The following is a 22,157-nucleotide window of genomic DNA, read 5'->3' as shown; positions in this document are numbered from 1 at the left end:
ACCACATCGCTCTTGGTGGTGTAGACCCGCTCAGCCAGGCTCTCCAGCGCCACCCACTTGACGGGGACAGGGGCGCCGCGGCCCTGCCGGTAATAGAGCGACCCCCCGACCTGCTTGGAAAGCCCGAAATCCGCCACGCGCACACGGAGCCGCTCGTCCAGCCTGGGGGAAAAGGGAGACCCTGAAATCCTGAGCTCCTGAAATCCCAAACTCCCCAAATCCCAAAATCCTGAAATCCCCAAATTCCAATATACCGAAATTCCAAAATCCCAATATCACAGTGATCCCAAAAACCCAACAATCCCAAATCAGCCGCGGGCACCCAGAGCCGCTCATCCAGCCTGGGGACACAGGAACGGCAAATCCTGAAATCCTGAACTCCTGAAATCTCAAAATCCTGAAATTCCGAAGTTCCTGTGTCCCGAAATGCCAATAGTGCAATAATCCCAATAACCAATAATCCCAAAAATCCCAAATCCCCAAATCGGCCACAGGGACACAGAGCCGCTCGTCCAGCCTGGGGGACAGGGACAGTAAATCCTGAAATCCTGAACTCCTGAAATCCCAAAATCCTGAAATTCTGAAATTCCAGTGTCCTGAAATCCTGAAATTCCCATGTCACAGTGATCCCAAACACCCAAAAACCCAAAATCCCAAATCAGCCACGTGGACATGGAGCTGCTCTTCCAGCCTGGGGGAAAAGGGACACACTGAAATCCCAAAATCCTTAAATCCCAAAATCCTCAAATCCCAATGTCACAGTGATCCCAAAAACCCAAAATCAGAATAACCCAACAATCCCAAATCAGCCACGAACACACGGAGCCGCTCGTCCAGCCTGGGGGAACAGGGACACCTTGAAATCCTGAACTCCTGAATTCCCAAAACCCCTAAATCCTGAAATCCCAAAATTCCTGTGTCCCGAAATCCTAATAGTGCAATAATCCCAATAACCAATAATCCCAAAAATCCCAAATCCCCAGATTTGCCACAGGGACACAGAGCCGCTCGTCCAGCCTGGGGGACAGGGACAGCAAAATCCTGAAATGCTGAAAACCCCAAATCCCAAAATCCCGAAATCCTGAAGTTTCCGTGTCTCGAAATCCCAATAGTGCAATAATCCCAATATGAAATAATCCCAAAAATCACAAATCCCAAATCACAGAGCCGCTCATCCAGCCTGGGGACACAGGGACAGCAAAATCCTGAAATCCTGAAATCCTGAAATCCCAAAATCCTGAACTCCTGAAATCCCAAAATTCCTGTGTCCTGAAATGCCAATAGTGCAATAATCCCAAAAACCAATAACCCCAAAAATCCTGAAATCCCCAAATCGGCCACAGGGACACGGACCCGCTCATCTAGCCTGGGGATACAGGGACAGCAAATCCTGAAATCCTGAAATCCCGAAATCCTGAAATCACTGTGCCCCAAAATCCCAAAATTCCTATGTCACAGTGATCCCAAAAACTCAAAAATCACAAATCGGCCATGGCACCCAGAGCCGCTAGTCCAGCCTGGGGGGACAGGGACACCCTGAAATCCTGAACTCCTGAACTCTTGAAATCCCAAAATCCTGAACTCCTGAAATCCCAGTGTCACAGTGATCCAAAAACCCGAAATCAAAATAACCCCAAATCCCCAAATTGGCCACACGGACACGGAGCCGCTTGTCCAGCCTGGGGGAACAGGGACACCCTGAAATCCTGAACTCCTGAAATTCCAAAATCCTGAAATCCCAAAATTCCAATATCCCAATGTCACAGCGATCCCAAAAACCCAACAATCCCAAATTCCAAAATCCGCCACGCGCACCCAGAGCCGCTTGTCCAGCCTGGGGGCACAGGGACAGCAAAATCCTGAACTCCTGAAATCCCAAAATCCCGAAATCCTGAAACCATGGAATTCCAATGTCACAGTGATCCAAAAAACCCAAATCAAAATAACCCCAAATCCCAAATGGGCCACGAGCACACGGAGCCACTCGTCCAGCCTGGGGGCACAGGGACGCCCTGAAATCCAGAACTCCTGAAATCCCAAAGTCCTGAAATCCTCAAATTCCTGTGTCCCGAAATCCCAATAGTGCAATAATCCCAATAACCAATAATCCCAAATCCCCAAATCGGCCAGAGGGACACGGAGCCGCTCGTCCAGTCTGGGGGACAGGGACAGCAAAATCCTGAAATGCTGAAAACCCCAAATCCTGAAATCCCGAAATCCTGAAGTTCCCATGTCTCGAAATCCCAATAGTGCAATAATCCCAATATGAAATAATCCCAAAAATCACAAATCCCAAATCACCGAGCCGCTCATCCAGCCTGGGGACACAGGGACAGCAAAATCCTGAAATCCCAAAATCCCGAAATCCCAGTGTCACAGTGATCTCAGAAACCCCAAATCAAAATAACCCCAAATCCCAAATCGGCCACGAGCACACGGAGCCACTCGTCCAGCCTGGGGGCACAGGGACCCCCTGAAATCCTGAACTCCTGAAATCCCAAAATCCTGAAATCCCCAAATTCCTGTGTCCCAAAATCCCGAAATTCCCATGTCACAGTGATCCCATAAACCCAAAAATCCCAGGGACAGCGACAGCAAAATCCTGAACTCCTGAAATCCTGAATTCCCAAATCCCGAAATTCCTGTGTCCCAAAATCCCAATAGTGCAATAATCCAAATAACCAACAATCCCAAAAATCCCAAATCCCAAATCACAGAGCCAGCCTGGGGGAAAAGGGACAGCCTGAAAATCCCAAAATCCCCAAATCTCAAAACCCCGAAATCCCAAAATTCCCATAATCCAAATAGTACCGAGAATTCCAAAAGCTACTCCTGCCTCAAATGTCCCCCCTGCTCCAATGTCCTCATTGATGTCCCCGTGTCACCTTTGCTGTCCCCGTGCACCAATGCTGTCCCCATGTCCCCAATATCCCCAATGTCCCCACAGTCCCACAATGTCCTCAATGTCTCCAGTGTCCCCAATGTCCCCACTGTCCCCAGTGTCCCCAATGCCCCCAAATCCCCCCAGTGACCCCACTGATGTCCCCATGTCCCCACTGATGTCCCCAGTGTCCCCAGTGACCCCACTGATGTCCCCATGTCCCCAGTGTCCCCAGTGATGTCCCCAGTGTCCCCAGTGATGTCCCCATGTCTCCATGTCCCACATGCAGTTCCTCGCCGCCAGGTCTCGGTGCACGAAGTTCCTCTGGCTCAGGTAACTCATCCCGGCCGCGATGTCGGCCATGAACCCCAGCAGGGTGCGGGGGGACAGCGCCTGGGGACAGCCACAGCCACAGGGACACTCAGGGGACACTCAGGGAACTGTCCCCAAATCCTAAAAAAAATCCCCACAAAAATCCCCACAAAAATCCTCCAAAATTCCCTCAAATATCCCAAAAAAAATCCCCCCAAAATTCCCATAAAACCCCCAAAAATCCCCCCCCAAAACATCCCCCCAAAAGTCCCCAAAAAAATCCCCCTTAAAAGTCGCCCAAAATTCTCTAAAAATCAAAAAAAAATCCCTCAAAATTCCCCCAAAAATCCCAAAAAAATCCCCAAAAAACCCTAAAAAATAATAAAAAAAAAAATCCTATAAAAATCCCCCCTAAAAAAAAACCAAAAAAAAACCCTAAAAAAATTCCCCAAAACCCCCAAAAAATCCCCGAAAAATCCCCCAAAAATCTCTGAAAAAATCCCCTAAAAATCTCCCTCAAAAAAAAACCCAAAAAATACCCCATTAAAAATTCCCCAAAAATCCCCTAAAAAAATCCCCCAAAAATCTCCAAAACCACCCCACAAAAAATCCCCTAAAAAATCCCTCCAAAATCCCCTAAAAATCCACCCCCTCAAAAAACCCCCAAAAATACCTAAAAAAATTCGTGAAAAATCCCAAAAAAATCCCCCAAAAATCCCCAAAATTTCCCCAAAAATCCTTCCGAAAATCCCAAAAAAATCCTTCCAAAAATCGCCCAAACATCCCCAAAAATCTTCAAAAAATCTCCCCCAAAAAAACCCGACCAAAAAACCTAAAATCCCCCAAAAAAATCCCCTAAAAAATTCCCCAAAAAATCCCCCAATAAGTCCCAAAAAAAAAATCCCCAAAAAATACCCTAAAAATCCCCCAAAAATCCCTAAAAAGCCCCTCAACAATTCCCATGAAACCCCCAAAAACACCCAAAAAATCTCCCCAAAAATCCCCCCCAAAATTCCCCTAAAAATCCCAAAAAATCCCCCCAAAAAGCCAAAAAAATCTCCCAAAAATTGCCCCTAAAAACCCCCCCAAAAATCCCAAAAAAATCTCTCCCAAAAAGAAAAAAAAAAAAAATACCCCAAAAAATCCCCCCAAAAAGTCCCCAAATTTTTGGGAGATTTTTCTGGGATTTTTGAGGGGTCTTGTGGTTTTTATTGGATTTTGGTGGAAATTTTGTGGAATTTTTGGTGCGATTTATGGGATTTAGTAGGAGTTTTTCTCAGATTTTTATGGAATTTTTTGGGCAGATTTTTGTAGGATTTTTGGGGGGATTTTGGGGAATTTTAAAGGGGACTTTTCAGGGATTTTTTAAATTTATTTTTTGGAAATTATTGGGGGGATTTTTTATTGGATTTTATGAGGATTATTGTTGGATTTTGGGGGATTTTTATGAAATTTTGATGAGGATTTTTTAATGGGGACTTTTATGAGGATTTTTTGTGGGATTTCTTTGGAAATTTTTGGCAAATTTTTGTAGGATTTTTTTGGGCAGATTTTTGTGGGATTTTCTGGGATTTTTACAGGATTTTCATGGGGATTTTTTGGTCGGATTTTCTGAGATTTTAGTGGGATTTTTGGGTGGATTTTTGGGGATTTTTATGGAATTTTTGGGCAAGTTTTTGTGGGATTTTTGGCGGATTTTTGTGGGATTTATGGGATTTTCTGCGATTTTTATGGGGAATTTTGGAGGCGATTTTTATGGGATTTGGGGGGATTTTTTGGGGGATTTTTTGGGGGATTTTGGGGAGGGGGTTTCTCACCTTCGGGGCTCCCCAAGGTGGGCACAGAGCAGGAAGCTCCACAGGGCCCAAATTTGGGGTTTTTATGGGATTTTTATGGGGATTTTTGGGATTTCTGATGACAGATTTTCAGAGATTTTTATGGGTTTTTAATCAGATTTCAATGAGGATTTTAATGGGGATTTTACAGGGTTCTTTGTGGAATTTTTTTGGGATTTTCTGAGGATTTTTGTGGGATTTTTAGGGAATTTTTAATGGGGATTTTTTATTGGGGATTTTTATTGGGATTTTTTGTGGGATTTTTGTGAGATTTTCCGAGTTTTTTATTGAATTATTTGGCAGAGCTTTGTGGGATTTTCTGGGAGTTTAATGGGATTTTGGGGGATTTTTTTTGGGTTTTTTTGGGACTTTGATGGGAAATTTTGGGGGATTTTGGGTGGTTTTTTGGGTGTTTTTTTTTCTGGGATTTTTTTGGGGGATCTTTTTGGGGTTTTTTGGGGGGATTTTGGGCTTCTCACCTTAGGGGGGTCCCCGAGGCGGGCGCAGAGCAGGAAGCTGTGCAGGTCCCCGTGGGCCATGAAGGGCAGCAGGACGATGGGGGGAGGGGGCGGCCCCTCCTCGCCACCCCCCCACGGCTGCAGGCAGACCCCTGGGGGGAGGGGCGGGGTCAGCCCCGCCCCCAACTCGGGGGTTGGGACCCAAAGTGGGGGCACAGAAACCCCCAAACTGAGCTCAGATCACCCCAACATTGGGCCACAAACACCCAAAATTGGTACACAGATCCCCCGAAACTGTGGCTCAGATCACCCCAAAATTGGGGTTCAGGACCCCAAAATGGGGAACAGAACCCCCCAAAACTGAGCTCAGATCAGCCTAAAATTGGCACCTAGACCCCCAAAACTGGGGTGTGGAACTCCCAAAATGGGGGAACACAAATCCCCAAAATTTGGGCTCAGATCACCCCAAAATTGGGGCACAGACTCATCCCAAAACTGGGGTGCAGAACCACAAAATTGGGGTTCAGGACTCCCAAAACTGGGGCACAGAACCCCCCAAATTTGAGGCTCAATCACCCCAAATTTGGGGCTCAGATCACCCCAGAATTCAGACAGAGAGCCCCCCAAAATTAGGGCGCAGTTATCCCCAAAATTGGGACCCAGATCCCCCCAGACTTGAGGCTCAGATCACCCCAAATTTGGGGTTCAGGACCCCCAAAGTTGGGCCACAGAGCCCCCAACAATTGGGCTCAGATCACCCCAAAATTAAGACACAGAGCCCCTAAATTGGGGAACACAAATCCCCAAAATTTGGGCTCAGATCACCCCAAGATTGAGACAGAGACTCATCCCAAAACTGGGGTTCAGAGCCACAAAAATGGGGTTCAGGACCCCCAAAACTGGGGAACTGGGGAACCCCAAATGTGAGCTCAGATCACCCCAAAATTGGGGCACAGACATCTGAAATTGGGACCCAGATCCCCCCGAAGTTGTGGCTCAGATCACCCCAAATTTGGGATTTAGGACCCCCAAAACTGGGGTGGGGATCCCCTGGGACCCCCTCAAATTTAGGCATGGACCCCTCCAAAACTGGGGCTCGGATCACCCCAAAATTGGGGCGGATTTGGGAGAAATTGGGGAGATTTGGGGGCATTTTTGGGGTGACTTTGGAGCAATTTTGGGGTATTTTTGGGCCATTTTAGGGTGACTTTTGGGTAATTTTTGGGTGATTTTGGGATGATTTTGCGATGATTTTGGGATGATTTTTGGGTGAATTTGCAGTATTTTTGGGATGATTTTGGGGTGATTTTGGGATGATTTTGGGGCGATTTTGGGATGATTTTGGGGCAATTTTGGGGTATTCTGGGGCTCCTCACCGATCAGCTTCATGACGTTGGGGTGGTCGAACTCCTTCATGCACACGGCCTCGCTCAGGAAATCCTCGAGCTCCCCCCGCGAGCAGATGGCGACTGTGGGGCGAAATTCAGGAAACTGGGGAGATTCGGAGGGTTTCAGGGGGTTTTGGGGGGTTATGGGATGGATTTTGGGGCTCACGTTTCATGGTCTTGACGGCCACGCGCAGCACCCCCGAGTCCTGGTGCAGCGTCCCCTCCACCACCGAGCCGAACTCACCTGCATGGCCACAGGGATTTTGGGGGGTCCAGAGGGATTTTGGGGGGTCCCAGAGGGTTCAGAGGGATTTTGGGGGGTCCTGAAGGGGTTTTGGGGGGTCCCAAAGGGATTTTGGGGGGGTTTCAGGGGGTTCCAAAGAGGTTTTGGGAGGTCCCGAGGAGGTTTGGGGGGGTTCCAAAGGGATTTTGGGGGGGCCCACAGGGATTTTAGGGGATCCAAAGGGGTTTGGGGGGGTTTCAGGGGGTACTGAGGAATTTTTGGGCATTCCGAGGAGGTTTGGGGGGGGTCCCAAAGGAATTTTGGGGGGTCTCAGAGGGATTTTGGGGTGGCTCACAGGGATTTTGAGGGGTCCCAAAGCGATTTTGGGGGTCCCCATGGGATTTGGGGGGGCTGCAAGAAGGTTTGGGTGTGTCCCAAAGTGATTTAGGGGGGTGTCCCACAGAGATTTCGGGGGATCCTGAAGAGGTTTAGGGGGGTCCCAAGGGAATTTCGGGGTGTCCTGAGAGGATTTTCCAAGGTTTGGGGGGGGTCCCAAAGGGATTTTGGGGGCTCCCAAATGGATTTTGGGGGGCCCCATGGGGATTTTGGTGGGTCCTATAGAGATTTTGGGGGTTCCCGAGAAACTCTGAGGATCCCAAGGGATTTTTTGGGGTTCCACAGGGATTTTGGGGGTCCCAAGGGATTTTGGGGGTCCCAAAGGATTTCGGGGGTTCCCAAAAGGATTTGGGGGTTCCCAGTAAGTCCTGAGGAATTCTGGGGGACTTGGGGTGATTTAGGTTTGATTTTGGGAGGATTTCAGGAAGATTTGAGACCTGCAGGGGATTTGGGGGATTTGGGGGGATTTGGGAGAATTTGGGGTGATTTTGGGGGCGGTTGGGGCTGATTCTGGGGGACTTGGGGTGATTTTCGGGCTGATTTCGGGGCATTTTGGGGAGGATTTTGAGATTATTTAAAAAAGATTTTGGGGTGACTCTGGGGGGATTTTTTTGGGGTGATTTTGGTGAGGATTTTGGGGTGATTTTGGGCACCCACCCTCGCCTAGTGTCTTGCCCAGCGCCACCCGGTGCCGCTCGACGAGAACGTCCCGGAGCTTCTCCTTGAGCTCAGGGCTGATCCCCAAACGGTTCACTGGGACAGGGGACAGCAAAGGGGACATGGGGACATCACTGGGGACACTGGGGACACTGGGGACACTGGGGACATTGGGGATACTGGGGACATTGGGGACAGTGGGGGGAGTTTGGGGACATTGGAGATATTGGGGACATTGGGGACAGTTTGGGGACATTTGGGACAGTTGGGGGACATTGGGGGACACTGAGGACATTGGGGACATTGTGGGGACATGGGGACAGTGGGGACATTGGTGATATTGGGGACATGGGGACATTGGGGACATTTGGGGACATTGGGGGACATTGGGGGACACTGAGGACTGTGGGGACATGGGGACAGTGGGGACATTGGAGATATTGGGGACATTGGGGACATTGGGGACATTTGGGACATTGGGGGACATTGGGGACACTGTGACACTGGGGACATTGGGACATCGGGGACATTTGGGGACATTGGGGACACTGGGGACACTGAGGACATTGAGGACATGGGGACATTGGGGACATGGGGACATTGGGGACACTGTGACACTGGGGACATTGGGAACACTGGGGACATCGGGGACATTTGGGGACATTGGGGACATTGGGACATTGGGGACATTGGGGACATGGGGACATGGTGACGTCACTCACGCGTGGCCTGCGCTGAGCGGCGCCCGTATGAGCTGCGCACACGGAAACGAACGGCGGGAGAGAACGCGGCGCTGGGGACAGGGGACACAGGTGCGACATTAGTGACACAGGTGACATAAGTGACACACAGGTGACACAGGTGACATTAATGACAGAGGTGACATTAATCACACAGGTGACACAGGTGACAGTAATTTCACACAGGTGACACATAAGTGACCTTGATCACACAGGTGACACTAATCACACAGGTGACACACAGGTGATGCACAAGTGACACCCACAGGTGACACAGGTGACATTAATCACAGGTGACATTATTCACACAGGTGACACACAGGTGACAATAATTTCACACAGTGACACACACAGGTGACTCAGGTGACTCAGGTGACATTCATTTCGCACATGTGTCCCCTCACCCGTATCTTGTCTCCTTGTGCCGTCTCCGCGCCGCCAGCGCCACCACTGCCACCAGAGCCAGCGTCCCCAAGGCCACCAGGGCCATCAGCGCCGGCCACCAGGCACCGGGGAGCTGCGGGGGCCGCACTGCAGGGGGCGGGAGCATCGTCATCTTCATCGGCATCATCGTCATCGTCATTGTCATTGTCATCATCATCGTCATCTTCATTGGCATTGCCATCATTGTCATCGGCATTGTCATTGTCATCGACATCACTGTCATTGTCATCCACATCATTGTCATTGCCACTATCATTGTCATTGTCATCATCACCGTCATCATCATTGTCATCTTCATCGTCATTGTCATCATTTTCATTGTCACTGTTATCTTCATCGTCATTGTCATCTTCATCGGCATTGACATCATTATTGTCTTCGTCATTGCCATCATCATCGTCATTGTCATCATTGTCATTGTCATCTCCATCATCATTGTCGTCTTCATCTTCATCGGCATTGTCATTGTCCTCGTCATTGTCACTGTCATCATCGTCATTGTCATTGGCATCATCATTGTCACTGTCATTGTCACCTTCATCGTCATCATCATCGTCATCACTGTCATTGTCATCATCATCATCTTCATCCCATCATTGTCATCATCACCTTCCCAGCATCTTCATCATCGTCACTGTTACTGTCATCCCATCCCATCGTCATCATTGTCATTGTCATCATCGTCATCATCTTCATCATCATTGTCAGCCCATCACTATCGTCTTCATCCCACCATCATCATCATCATCCCATCCCATCCCATCATCATTGTCATCATTATTATCATCCCATCCCATCCCATTCCTTCATCATCTTCATCCCATCCCATCCCATCCCATCCCATCCCATCATCATCATCTTCATCCCATTATCCATTACCCACTACCCATTACCCACTACCCATTATCCATTATCCCATTATCCATTATTGATTATCCCATTATCCATTATGTTATTATCCCATCATCATCATCGTCATCCCCTCCCGCTCCATATTCATCCCCTCCCCCTCCTCACCCAGCTGCGTCTCCAGTGGGGCCTCGGCAGCTGTGGGGACATTGGGGACATTGGTGACATAGGGACATTGGGGACATTGGTGACATGGGGGCATTGGGGACATTGGGATGTTGGGGGACATTGGGGACATTTGGGGACACTTGGGGACATTTGGAGACATTGGGGACAGTGGGGACATTTGGAGGACACTGGGGACATTGGGGACATTGGAGAAATTAGGGACACTGGGGACACGGGGCCACTGGGGACACTGGGGACATTGGGGACATTTGGGGCGGATTTGGGGTTTCAGGGTTGGGGACATTCTGGGGATTTTGGGGTTCTTGGGGTCAGGGTGATTTTGGGGTGAATTTGGTTGTTTTGGGGTCACTCACAGGGTGGTGGCAGCAGCAGGGGGGGATTTTGGGGTGCAGATTTGTGGGAATTTCAGGATTTTTGGGGGTTTTGGGGGTCGGGGTGATTTTGGGGTAAATCCAGGGGGTTTTGGGGTCACTCACGGGACGGCAGCAGCAGGGGGGGGCTCCAGGGCCCCTCCCCCCCTCCGGTGTAGGGTGCCACCCTCAGGGTGACGTTGGGGCCCAGGGACCCCAAATCCAGCAGGGCCTCGTGAACCAACCCCACGTCCAGAACCACCTGGGAATTGGGGCAAATTCGGGATTTGGGGGGGATTTGGGGTGAAACGGGGGAAATTTGGGGGCATTTGGGAAAGGAATGGGGGATTTGGGGGGAAGTTGGGGAAAACGAAGGGGATTTGGGGGAGATTTGGGGTGAAATTAGAGGGAATTTTGGGGAATTTTGGGGAAATTGGGGGGAATTTGGGGACGTTTGGTGGGATTTGGGGATTTTGGGAAGAATTTGGGGAAATTGGGGGGATTTGGGGGGATTTGGGGGTATTTGAGGGGGATTTGGGGGAAATTGGGGGAAATTCAGGGGATTTTGGGGGTTTGAAGGGATGTTGGAGGATTTTTTGGGGACTTTTTCGGTGAAAATTCAGGGGATTTTGGGGGGTTGGGGAGGATTTGGGGCGATTTTGGGGGATTTGGGGCAGAGAATGGGTGATGGGGGAGAAACTGGGGGGAAACTGAGGCGAATTTGGGGGAATTTGGGGAAATTTGGTGGTTTTGGGGGAGAATTTTGGGGGGTTTGGGGTGAATTTCGCGTGTTTTGAGGTGAATTTTGGGGTTTTTGGGGTGAATTTGGGTTTTTTTTGGGGGTGAATTTTGGGGATTTTGGGGTGAATTTTGATGCTTTTGAGGTGAATTTTGGGGCTTTTGGGGCGAATTTCGGGGTTTTTGAGGTGAATTTTGGGGCTTTTGGAGCGAATTTCGTGGTTTTTGGGGCGAATTTCGGGTTTTTTTGGGTGAATTTTGCTTTTTTGGGAGGGGTCGCACCTCGGGCTGGGCGGGGGTCCCGTAGCCCACCCGGAAGCCGCCCAGGATCCCGTTCAGGGGGGGGAGGGGCGGCCCCCAGCGCAGCCGGGCGCGCCCCTCCCCCACCCAGTGGGCGCTGACGTTCTGGGGGGGCCCCGCGGGAACTGGGGGGGGAACCCAAAAACGGGGCATGAGACCCCCAAATTGGGAGGGAGAGGGAGGGGAGGGGGGGGGAACCCCCCAGCCCCCTCCCCAGTTTTTTTGGGGTCTCTCCCCACCCCATCCCCCAATTTTTTTGGGGGGGTTTCCCTTTTCCCCCCTCCCCCTCTCCCCTTCCCCCTCCCCAATTTTTGGGGCTTCCCCTCCCCCACCAGAATTTTGGGGTTCCCCCCCTCCCCAATTTTTTGGGGTCCTCCCTCTCCCTTCCCCATAAATTTTGGGCTCTCCCGTCCCCCCTCTCCCCTCCCCCTCCCCAATTTTGGGGTCCCCCTCTCCCATTCCCGCTCCCCAATTTTTGGGTCCCCCTGCCCAGTTGTTGGAGTCCCCTCACCCTCCTCCCCAACTTTTTTGGGCCCCCCTCTCCCCTCCCCCTCCCCTATTTTTGGGGTACTCCTCCCCAATTTTGGGGTGCCCCCTCACCGCCCTCCGCCGTGCTCGCTGTCACCCACTGGCTCCAGGCCGTGGGGCCGCGCCTGTCGCGACAGGCCACGCGCGCGCGGTATCGCGACAGGGGGCGGAGCCCCGGCAGGCGGAGCGCGAAGGGCGGCACCGACACCGAGTGCGATATCGCGACAGGGGCGGCGACAGCGGCGACGTCATCGGCGACAGCGGTGACGTCATCGGCGACATCGGCCGGGAACACCTTGGGAACAGCGGGGGGACAGCCGGGAGTGGCCCAGGACCCACCCAAATTTATCCAAATTCCCCCAAATTCCCCCAAATTTATCCAAATTCACACAAATTACCCCCAAATTCACCCAAATGTCCCCAAATCCATCCAAATCCACCCAATTTCACTGAAAAATCACCCAAATGGCCCAAAATGGCCCAAAATGTCCCCAAATTCACTGAAAACCACTCAAAATATCACAAAATGTCCCCAAATGTCCCCAAAATGTCACCAAATGATCCCAAATTCACCCAAGATCTCCCCAAAATGTCCCCAAATGTCCCCAAAATATCCCCAAATGTCCCCAAATCCACCCAAATTCACACAAAAAGAAAAATCACCCAAAATGTCCCCAGAAATCCCCAAATACACGAGAATTCACACAAATGTCCCAAATGTTCCCAAAATGTCCCCAAAGTCACCCAATTTGACAAAAAAAAAATCACCCAAATCCACCCAAATCCACCCAAATTCACCCAAATTCGTGCAGTGTCCCCAAAATGTCCCAAACCCACCGAAATGTCCCAAAATGTCCCCAAAGGATCAATTTGGGATCGATTTTGGGGTGATTTGGGGTCAGTTTGGGGTCAATTTTGGGATTGATTTGGGGTTGATTTCGGGTCAATTCTGGGTCAGTTTTGGGGTGATTTTGGGATCAACTTGGGATCGATTTTGGGACTGATTTGGGCAAATTTAGAGTCAATTTTGAGGTGATTTTGGGGCTATTTTGGGATTAAGTTTGAGTTGATTTTTGGGATCAATTTTGGGTCAATTTGGGGCTGATTTTAGTATTGATTTTGGGGCCAATTTTGGGTCATTTTTGGGCTGATTCAGGGGCAATTTTGGATCAATTTGGGGCCAATTTTGGACTGATTTTGGGATCAATTTTGGGTCGATTTTGGATCTATTTTGGGTCAATTTTGGGACTGATTTGGGTCAATTTGTGGCCAATTTGGAGGTGATTCTGGGATCAGTTCTGGGGAAATTTGGGGCAAATTTAGGGTGATTTGGGGTCAGTTCTGGAACTTTTTTGGGTCGACTTTGGGACTGATTTGGGTGAATTGGGGCTGATTTTGGGATGATTTTCAAATCAATTTTCGGCTGATTTTAGGATGATTTGGGTCAAGTTTGGGCTGATTCTGGTGTCGATTTTGAATCAATTTTGGATCTATTTTGGGTCAAATTTGGGACTGATTTGGGTCAATTTGGGGCCAATTTTGGGGTGACCTTGGGGTGATTTTGGTGTCAATTTTGGATCAATTTTGAGACTGATTTGGGTCAATTTGATATGAATTTTGGGGTCAATTTGGGGGTGATTTTGGTGTCAATTTGGGGTCCATTTTGGGTCATTTCTGGATCCATTTGGGTTCGATTTTGGGATCGATTTTGGGGCAATTTGGAGCAAATTTTGGGATCAATTTTGTGGCGATTTTAGGATTGATTTAGGCTTGATTAGGGGACTGATTTTGGGACTGATTTGGGTCAATTTCCGACTAATTTTGGGGTGACCTTGGGGTGATTTTGGGGCAATTTTGGGACTGATTTGGGGGTGATTTTGGGATAAGTCTTGAGTAGATTTTTGGGGCAATTTTGGGATCAATTTTCAGGCAATTTGGGCTGATCTTGGTGTTGATTTTAGATTAATTTTGTGTCAATTTTGGGACTAACTTGAGTCAATTTGGGGCCAATTTTGGGGTGATTTTGGATCAATTTTGGGTCAATTTGTGGCCAATTTTGGGGTCATTTTGGGATCAGTTCTGGGGTGATTTTGGGGTGGTTTTGGGATTAATTTTGTGGTGATTTTGGGGAGATTTTTGATGTCCCCAATCCCCCCAGTGTCCCCTCACCTGCACCGTGCACTCCTGGGACCCTCTGTCCCTGGTGTCTCCAGCGCTGTCCCCGATGTCCCCAGTGCTGTCCCCAGGCTCCCAGGCCACCTCCAGCCACCGCGGCCCCGCCCGGACCAACCCCAGATTTTTGGGGGCCGGGCCCAGAACTGGGGGGGACACGGAGGGGACACAGTCAGAGCCACCCCCAGTGTCCCCAAATGCCTCCAAATGCCCCTTTTGACCTTTTTTGGGGTGAATTATTGCAATTTTAGGGAATTTGGATGGATTTTTGGTCGATTTTGGAGCAATTTGGAGCTCATTTGGGGCCAGTTTTAGGATCAATTTTGGACCCATTTTGTGTCAATTCCTGACCAAGTTTGGCCAATTTTATGTCAATTTGATGTAAAAATTTGAGACAATTATGGCTCAATTTTACCCCAAACCAGGCCAATTTTCAGCCACTTTTGTGCTGATTTTTTGAAAAATTTTGACCAATTTTTAACCAATTTTTGACCAATTTCCTGCCAATTCCAGACCGATGTTGGCTCATTTTTACCCCAATTTTTGACCAATTTTGGTAAATTTTGTGTCAATTCCAGACTGATTTTCACTCATTTTTACCCCGATTTGGTGTCAATTTTTGACCAATTCTTGACCAATTTTCAGCCAATTCCAGATCGATTTTCATTCATTTTTACCGCAATTTTCTGCCAATTTTCAGCCAAGTCCAAACCGATTTTTACTCATTTTTTACCCCAATCTAGTGACAATTTTTGTTAATTTTGTGTCAATTTTGTGCCGATTTTGTGTCAATTTTTGACAATTTGGTGCAAATTTTATGTCAGTTTTCTGCCAATTCCAGACCAATTTTTGCTCATTTTAACTCAAATTTTGTGCCAATTTTTGACCAATTCTCAGCCAATTCCAGACCGATTTTCACTCATTTTCCCCCAATTTTGGTCAATTTCGTGTTGATTTTGTGCCAGATTTGAATCAGTTTCTGGCGAATTTTGTGCCAATTCCAGACCAATCTTTGCTCAATTTTACCCCAATTTTGTGCCAATTTTTGACCAAGTTTGGTTGATTTTATGTCAATTTTATATCAATTTTATATCAATTTTATATCAATTTAATGTCAGTTTTATGTCAATTTTATGTCAATTTTGCACCAATTTTGTGTCAAAATTTGTGCCGATTTTTTGCCAATTTCATGTCAGTTTCTGGCCAATTTATGTGAATTTTCTGCCAATTTTCAGCCAATTCCAAAACAATTTTTGCCCCTTTTTACCCCAATTTCGGTCAATTTTGTGTCTATTTTGTGCTGAGTTTGTGTCAATTTCTGGCCAATTTTATATCAAATTTGGACTGATTTTCTGCCAATTCCAGACCAATCTTTCTCTTTTTTACTCCAATTTTGTGCCAGATTTTGACCAATTTTCTGCAAATTTTATGTCAATTTTGTGACAATTTTCTGCTAATTTTCTGCCAATTCCAGACCAATTTTCGTTCATTTTCCCCCCAGTTTGTGACCAATTTTTGCCCGAGTTTTGTCCCCTCCCTGTCCCTGACTGGTGCAGGTGGCGCTGTGGCACAGAGGGGACAATTTTGGGTCCATTTATGTCAAATTTGGCCAATTTATTACCAATTTTATGTGATTTTTCAGCCAATTTCGTGTCAATTTTTATTTCAATTTCAGTCAATTTTGAGCTGTTTTTGCACCAGTTTTATGTCAATTTCTGACAAATTTTTTTGTCAATTTTGGACCAATTTTCTGACAATTTCCTGCCAATTCCAGACCACTTTTTGCTCATTTTACCCCAATTTTGGTCAATTTTGTGTAGATATTTTGCCGATTTTCTGTCAATTTTTTACCAAATCCAGACCATTTTTTCCTCATTTTAACCCAAATTTTGTGCCAATTTTTTCCCAATTTTCAGCCAATTCCAGACCAATTTTTGCTCATTTTTACCTCAATTTGATGCCAATTTTCAGCCAATTTCTCACCAATTTTCTGCCACTTCCAGACCGATTTTCTCTCATTTTTGCACTAATTTTCTGCCAAATTTGTGTGATTTTGTGTCAATTTTATGTCAACTTTGTGACAATTTTCTGCCAATTTTTGGCCAATTTTCTGCCAATTCCAGACCCATTTTTGCTCATTTTCCCCCCAATTTGTGACCAATTTTCACCCCGATTTTTGTCCCCTCCCTGGCCCTGTCCCTGACCGGTGCCGGTGGCGCTGTGGCACAGAGGGGACAAATTTGGGTCCATTTATGTCAATTTTGGGCCAATTTTAACCCAATTTTGTGTCAATTTCTGCCAATTTTGGGTCAATCTTCAGCCAATTTAATGTCGATTTTTGTTTAAATTTCTGTCCAGTTTTATGTCAATTTTATGACAATTTTGTGTCAATTTTGTGCCAATTTTGAACCAATTTTCCTCCAATTTTCTTCTACTTCCAGACCAATTTTTTTTCTCATTTTTACCCCAATTTTGGTCAATTTTGTGTTGATTTTTTTGTCAATTTCTGGCCGATTTTCTGCCAACTTCTGGCCAATTTTGTGCCAATTCAAGACCCATTTTCACCACAATTTTTACCAATTTTGTGCCAATTCCAGACCGATTTCCGCTCATTTTTTCCTCAATTTGTGGCCGATTTTTACCCTGATTTTTGCCCGCTGTCCCTGTCCCCTGTCCCCTGTCCCTGTCCCTGTCCCCTGTCCCTGTCCCTGTCCCCTGTCCCTCACCGGTGACGGTGGCGCTCCGGGACGTGCTGACCCCGCGCTCATTGTGCGCCTCGCACGAGAAGGAGCTGCTGCGGTTCAGACCTGACAAAATTTTGGGGGGGACAAAATTTCGAGGGGTTGGGGACAAGTTTTGTCCCCCACACCCCGCCTTAGTGAGAGCCCAGGGCCCCCCCGATGTCCCCAAATGTCCCCAAAATTCACCCAAATTCACCCAAAATCCCCGATTTTCCCACCCTCCCAAATGTCCCCAAATTCCCCCCAAACCCCGAAGTTCTCTCCAAAACCCCCAAACCCCAGAATCCCCAAATGTCCCAGATGTCTCCAATTGTCCCCAAATGTCCCCACATGTCCCCAAATCCCTCACCAGACACACTGTGGATCGAGGGGCTCTGCCCCAGGGGGTCCCCGAGTCCCCAAATCCCTCCCAAATCCCCCCAAACCCCCCAAAATCCCCGATTTTCCCACCCCCAAAATGCCCCCAGCTGTCCTCAAACCCCTCACCCAACACCCCGAGCGTTGAGGGGCTCTGTCCCACAGGGTCCCAAACTCCCCAAAATCCTCCCCAAAATCACCAAAATCCTCCCCCAAATCAACAAAATCCTCCCAAAACCCCCCAAATCCCCCAAATTCCCCCCATTTCCCAAACCTCCCAAATGTCCCCAACGTCCTCAGATGCCCCCAAATTCCCTAAAACCCTCACTGAAGCGTGGAGGGGCTCCTGCCCAGGAAGTCCTCGAGTCTCCAAAGCCCCCCAAAAATCCCCAAAATCCCCCAAAACCCCCAAATCCCCCCCCATTTCGCACCCTGCAAATGTCCCTAAATGTCCCCGAATGTCCCTGAATGTCCCCAAAATCCCTCACCCGACACCCAGAGCACGGACGGGCTCTGTCCCAGGGGGTCCCCGAATCCCCAAACCCCCCCAAAATCCCCCCAAAACCCCAAAATCCTCCTCAAAACCGCCAAATTCCTCCACTTACCAACCCCCCAAATGTCCCAAGATGTCCCCAATCCCCTCACCTGGACACCCAGAGCGTCGAGGGGCTCTGTCCCCGGGGGTCCCCAAGTCCCCAAAACTCCCCCAAACCCTCCCCAAAACCCAAATTCCCTCCATTTCCCACCCTGCAAATGTCCCCAAATGTCCCCAGCTGTCCCCGAGTGTCACCAAATGTCCCCAAATATCCCCACCCCCTCACCCGACACCCAGAGCACGGAGGGGCTCTGTCCCAGGGGGTCCCCGGGCCGGTTCTGGGGGGTCCCGTCCCGCAGCCAGCGCAGCCGCACGGGCTCGGGGGGGCCGCGGGCGGAGCAGCGCAGCGAGAACGGGGCGAGAGCGGGAACAGCGCGGTCCTGGGGCTCCTCCAGGAACACCGGGAGACCTGCGGGGATTCGGAGAATTTGGGTGAAATTTGGCGAATTTTGGGTGAAATTTAAATGAAATTTGAGTGAAATTTGGGTGAAATTTGGGGGGAATTTGAATGAAATTCGGGTGAAATTTGGGTGAAATCTGGGGAATTTTGGTTAAATTTGGGGGATTTCGGGCGGAGCAGCGCAGCAAGAATGGGGCGAGAGCAGGCACAGAGCTGTCCTTGGGGCTCCTCCAGGAACACCGGGAGACCTGCGGGGATTGGGGGGAATTTGGTTGAAATTTGGGGAAATTTCAGTGAAATTTGGGTGAATTTTGGGTGAAATTTGGGGAAATTTGAGTGAAATTTGGGGAATTTTGTGTGAAATTTGTGGAAATTTAAATTAAATTTGGGTGAAATATGAGCAAAATTTGGGAGAAATTTGGGTGAAATTTGAGTGAAATTTGGGTGAAATTTGAGCGTAATTTGGGTTAAATTTGGGTGAAACTTGGGAACTTTTCGGTGACATTTCGGTGAAATTTGGGTGAAATTTGAGTGAAATTTGAGTGAAATTTGGGGAATTTTGGGTGAAATTTGGAGAAATTTAGGTGAAATTTGGATGAAATTTGAGCGAAATTTAGTTGAAATTTGGATGAAATTTGAGCGAAATTTGTGCGAAATTTGGGTGAAATTTGGGAAATTTGGGAGGAATTTGGGTGAAATTTGGGGGAAATTTGAGTGAAATTTGGGAATTTTTCGGTGAAATTTTGGTGAAATTTGGGGGGAATTTTGATGAAATTTGGGTGGAATTTGAGTGAAATTTGGGGGATTTTGGGTGGAGCAGCACAGCGAGAATGGGGTGAGTGCGGGCACGGAGCGGTCCTGGGGCTCCTCCAGGAACACCGGGAGACCTGCGGGGATTGGGGAAAATTTGAGTGAAATTTGGGGAAATTTCAGTGAAATTTGGGGATTTTTGGGTGAAATTTGAATGAAATTTGGGTGAAATCTGAGTGAAATTTGGGTGACATTTGGGTGACATTTAAGTGAAATTTGAATGAAATTTGGGTGAAATTTGAGAGAAATTTGAGTAAAATTTGGGGAATTTGGGGGGGAATTTGGGAATTTTTGGGTGACATTTTGGCAAAATTTGGGTGAAATCTGAGTGAAATTTGGGTGGAATTTGGGTAAAATTTGAGTGAAATTTGAGTGAAATTTAAGTGAAATGTGAATGAAATTTGGGTAAAATTTGTGTGAAATTTGGGTGAAATTTGGGGGATTTTGGGTGCTGCAGCACAGAATGGGGAGAGCACAGGGACAGCGCGGTCCTGGTGTTGCTCCAGGAAAACTGGGAGACCTGGGAGAGTTTGGGAGCTTTTGGGGGAAATTTGGATGAAATTTGGGAAAAATTGGGTGAAATTCGGGTGAAATTTGGGGGTGGGAACCCCGAAAAACCTGCACAAAATGGCCAGAAAAGAGCGGTTTTAGAGGTTTTCAATGGGGTGAAAAATCCAAATTTCAGATTTTAGGGTCGTCCAGGAAAACCAGGAGTCCTGGGGGTGGTGGAGGAAAACTGGGGAATTTTGGGTGAAATCTGGGGGTAGGAACCCTAAAACCTCCAAAAAATGGGGAGAAATGGGAGATTTTAGGGGTCTTTAATGGGGTGAAAATTCTCGAATCCTGGTCCTAGGGCTGATCTAGGAACATCGGGAGACCTGCAGGAATTTGGATGAAATTTGGGAATTTTTGGGTGAAATTTGGGTGAAATTTGGGTGAAATTTGGATGAAATTTGATGAAATTTTGGGAATTTTTGGGTGAAATTTGGGTGAAATTTGGGTGAAATTTGGGAATTATTGGGTGAAATTTGGGTGAAATTTGTGTGAAATTTGGGGAAATTTGAGTGAAATTTGGGGAATTTTGGGTGAAATTTGGGTGACATTTCGGTGAAATTTGAGTGAAATTTGGGTGAAATTTAGGGAATTTTGGGGAAAATTTGAAATTTGGGGAATTTGAGTGAAATTTGGGAAAAAATTGAGTGAAATTTGGGTGAAATTTGGGTGAAATTTGGATAAAATTTGGGAATTTTTGGGGGAAATTTGGAGGAAATTTGGGGGAAATTTGGGAGAAATTTGGGTGAAATTTGGGAATTTTTGGGGGAAATTTGGAGGAAATTTGGCGGAATTTTGGGTATTGTGGGGGGTCCTGGGTTGGATTTTGGGGGGAATTTGGGGGATCCCAGGTCGGTTTTAGGAAGGAATTTTGGGGTTACAGTGGGGAATTTTGGGAACTCCATGGGGAGGATTTTGGGAATTCTAGGAATTCTGGGAGAATTTTGGGAATTTCAGGTGAATTTTGGAAATTGTGGGAAGTCTCGAGTGGGATTTGGGGAGGCATTTGGGAAATTTTGGGAGGATCTTGGGAATTCCAGGAGGGATTTTGGGAATTTTGGGGGGTCCCGGGTCAGTTTTAGGGAGGGAATTTGGGGTTCCCGTGGGGAAATTTGGGAATTCTGGGGGGCATTTTGGGAATTCCAGGAAGATTTTGGAAATTCTGGACGGATTTGGGAATTTTGTGAGAAATTTTGTGAATTCTGGGGGAACTTCAGGAATTTTGGGGAGTTCAAAGTGGGATTTGGGGGGGATTTTTGATAGGAATTTTGGAGAAAATTTGGGGAATTTGGGGAATTTTGGGGAGTCCCAGTTGGGATTTGGGGTGGATTTTGGAAATTTTGGGGGAAATGCTGGGAATTTTCGGAGGATTTTTGGAGGAATTCTGGGGGGATTTGGGGGGGGGGTCTCAGGTCGGTTTTAGGGAGGGATTTTGGGGTTGCCTTTGAAAATTTTGGGAATTCCCAAATGAATTTTGGGAATTCCCAGAATTCTGAGAGAATTTTGGGAATTTTGGGTGAATTTTGGGGGTTGTGAGGAGTCCCGAGTGTGATTTGGGGGGGAATTTTGAGGGGGTTTTGAGAATTCCAGGAATTCCGGGCGGGTTTTGGGAGTTCCGGGGGGGATTTTTGGGAATAATTTTTTTGGGAATGGCGTTCTCTCACCTGCCAGCTCCAGGTGAGCCTCGCGGGAGAGCAGCCGCGCCCCGCCCCCCGCGCGCGCCCAGCAGCGATAGCGGCCGGAGTCGGAGCCAGAGACGGGAGAGAGGCTGGGGAAAAACGGGAAAACAACGGGAAAAATAACGGGAATAACGGGAATGATTCGGGAATTTGGGGCCAGAGTCGGAAACGCAGAAGGGAGACAGGCTGGGTGGAAAAACCGGGGAAAATAACGGGAATAATGGGAATGATTCGGGAATTTGGGGCTGGAGTAGGAGCCGGAGACAGGAGAGAGGCTGCGAAAAAAACGGGAATTTGGGAATGATTTGGGAATTGGGAATGATTCGGGATATGGGGCTGGAGTTGGAGCCGGAGTCAGGAGAGAGGCTGCGAAAAAAACGGGAATTTGGGAATTTGGGAATGATTTGGGAATTTGGGGCCGGAGTCGGAAACGGAGACGGGAGAGAGGCTGGGGAAAAAACGGGAAAAATAACGGGAATAACGGGAATTGGGGAATGATTTGGGAATTTGGGAATGATTCGGGATTTGGAGCCAGAGTCGGAGATGGAGACAGGAGAGAGGCT

At 48.0% G+C, this 22,157-nt stretch overlaps 1 protein-coding gene across 1 annotated transcript in view; it reads right to left on the bottom strand.

The window, feature by feature from the left end:
- The window catches only part of AXL (AXL receptor tyrosine kinase), a 34,952-nt gene that overhangs the window by 4,544 nt on the left and 8,251 nt on the right, over window positions 1–22,157 (bottom strand). Inside the window, exons 3-18 of the mRNA XM_056515413.1 lie at window positions 21,580–21,683; window positions 18,380–18,562; window positions 17,187–17,267; window positions 14,458–14,606; window positions 12,361–12,583; window positions 11,743–11,885; window positions 10,849–10,984; window positions 10,352–10,381; window positions 9,295–9,421; window positions 8,873–8,943; window positions 8,151–8,246; window positions 7,041–7,118; window positions 6,863–6,955; window positions 5,508–5,638; window positions 3,165–3,274; window positions 3–162 (exon numbers count right to left, since the gene is read on the bottom strand). Coding sequence (XP_056371388.1) covers window positions 3–162; window positions 3,165–3,274; window positions 5,508–5,638; window positions 6,863–6,955; window positions 7,041–7,118; window positions 8,151–8,246; window positions 8,873–8,943; window positions 9,295–9,421; window positions 10,352–10,381; window positions 10,849–10,984; window positions 11,743–11,885; window positions 12,361–12,583; window positions 14,458–14,606; window positions 17,187–17,267; window positions 18,380–18,562; window positions 21,580–21,683 — 1,915 coding nt within the window. The remainder of the gene's footprint in view (window positions 1–2; window positions 163–3,164; window positions 3,275–5,507; window positions 5,639–6,862; window positions 6,956–7,040; window positions 7,119–8,150; window positions 8,247–8,872; window positions 8,944–9,294; window positions 9,422–10,351; window positions 10,382–10,848; window positions 10,985–11,742; window positions 11,886–12,360; window positions 12,584–14,457; window positions 14,607–17,186; window positions 17,268–18,379; window positions 18,563–21,579; window positions 21,684–22,157) is intronic.

This window comes from Oenanthe melanoleuca, unplaced genomic scaffold (assembly GCF_029582105.1).
Source record: "Oenanthe melanoleuca isolate GR-GAL-2019-014 unplaced genomic scaffold, OMel1.0 S001, whole genome shotgun sequence".
NCBI classification, from domain to species: Eukaryota; Metazoa; Chordata; class Aves; order Passeriformes; family Muscicapidae; genus Oenanthe; species Oenanthe melanoleuca.
This window is presented reverse-complemented; position numbering and strand designations above follow the sequence as displayed.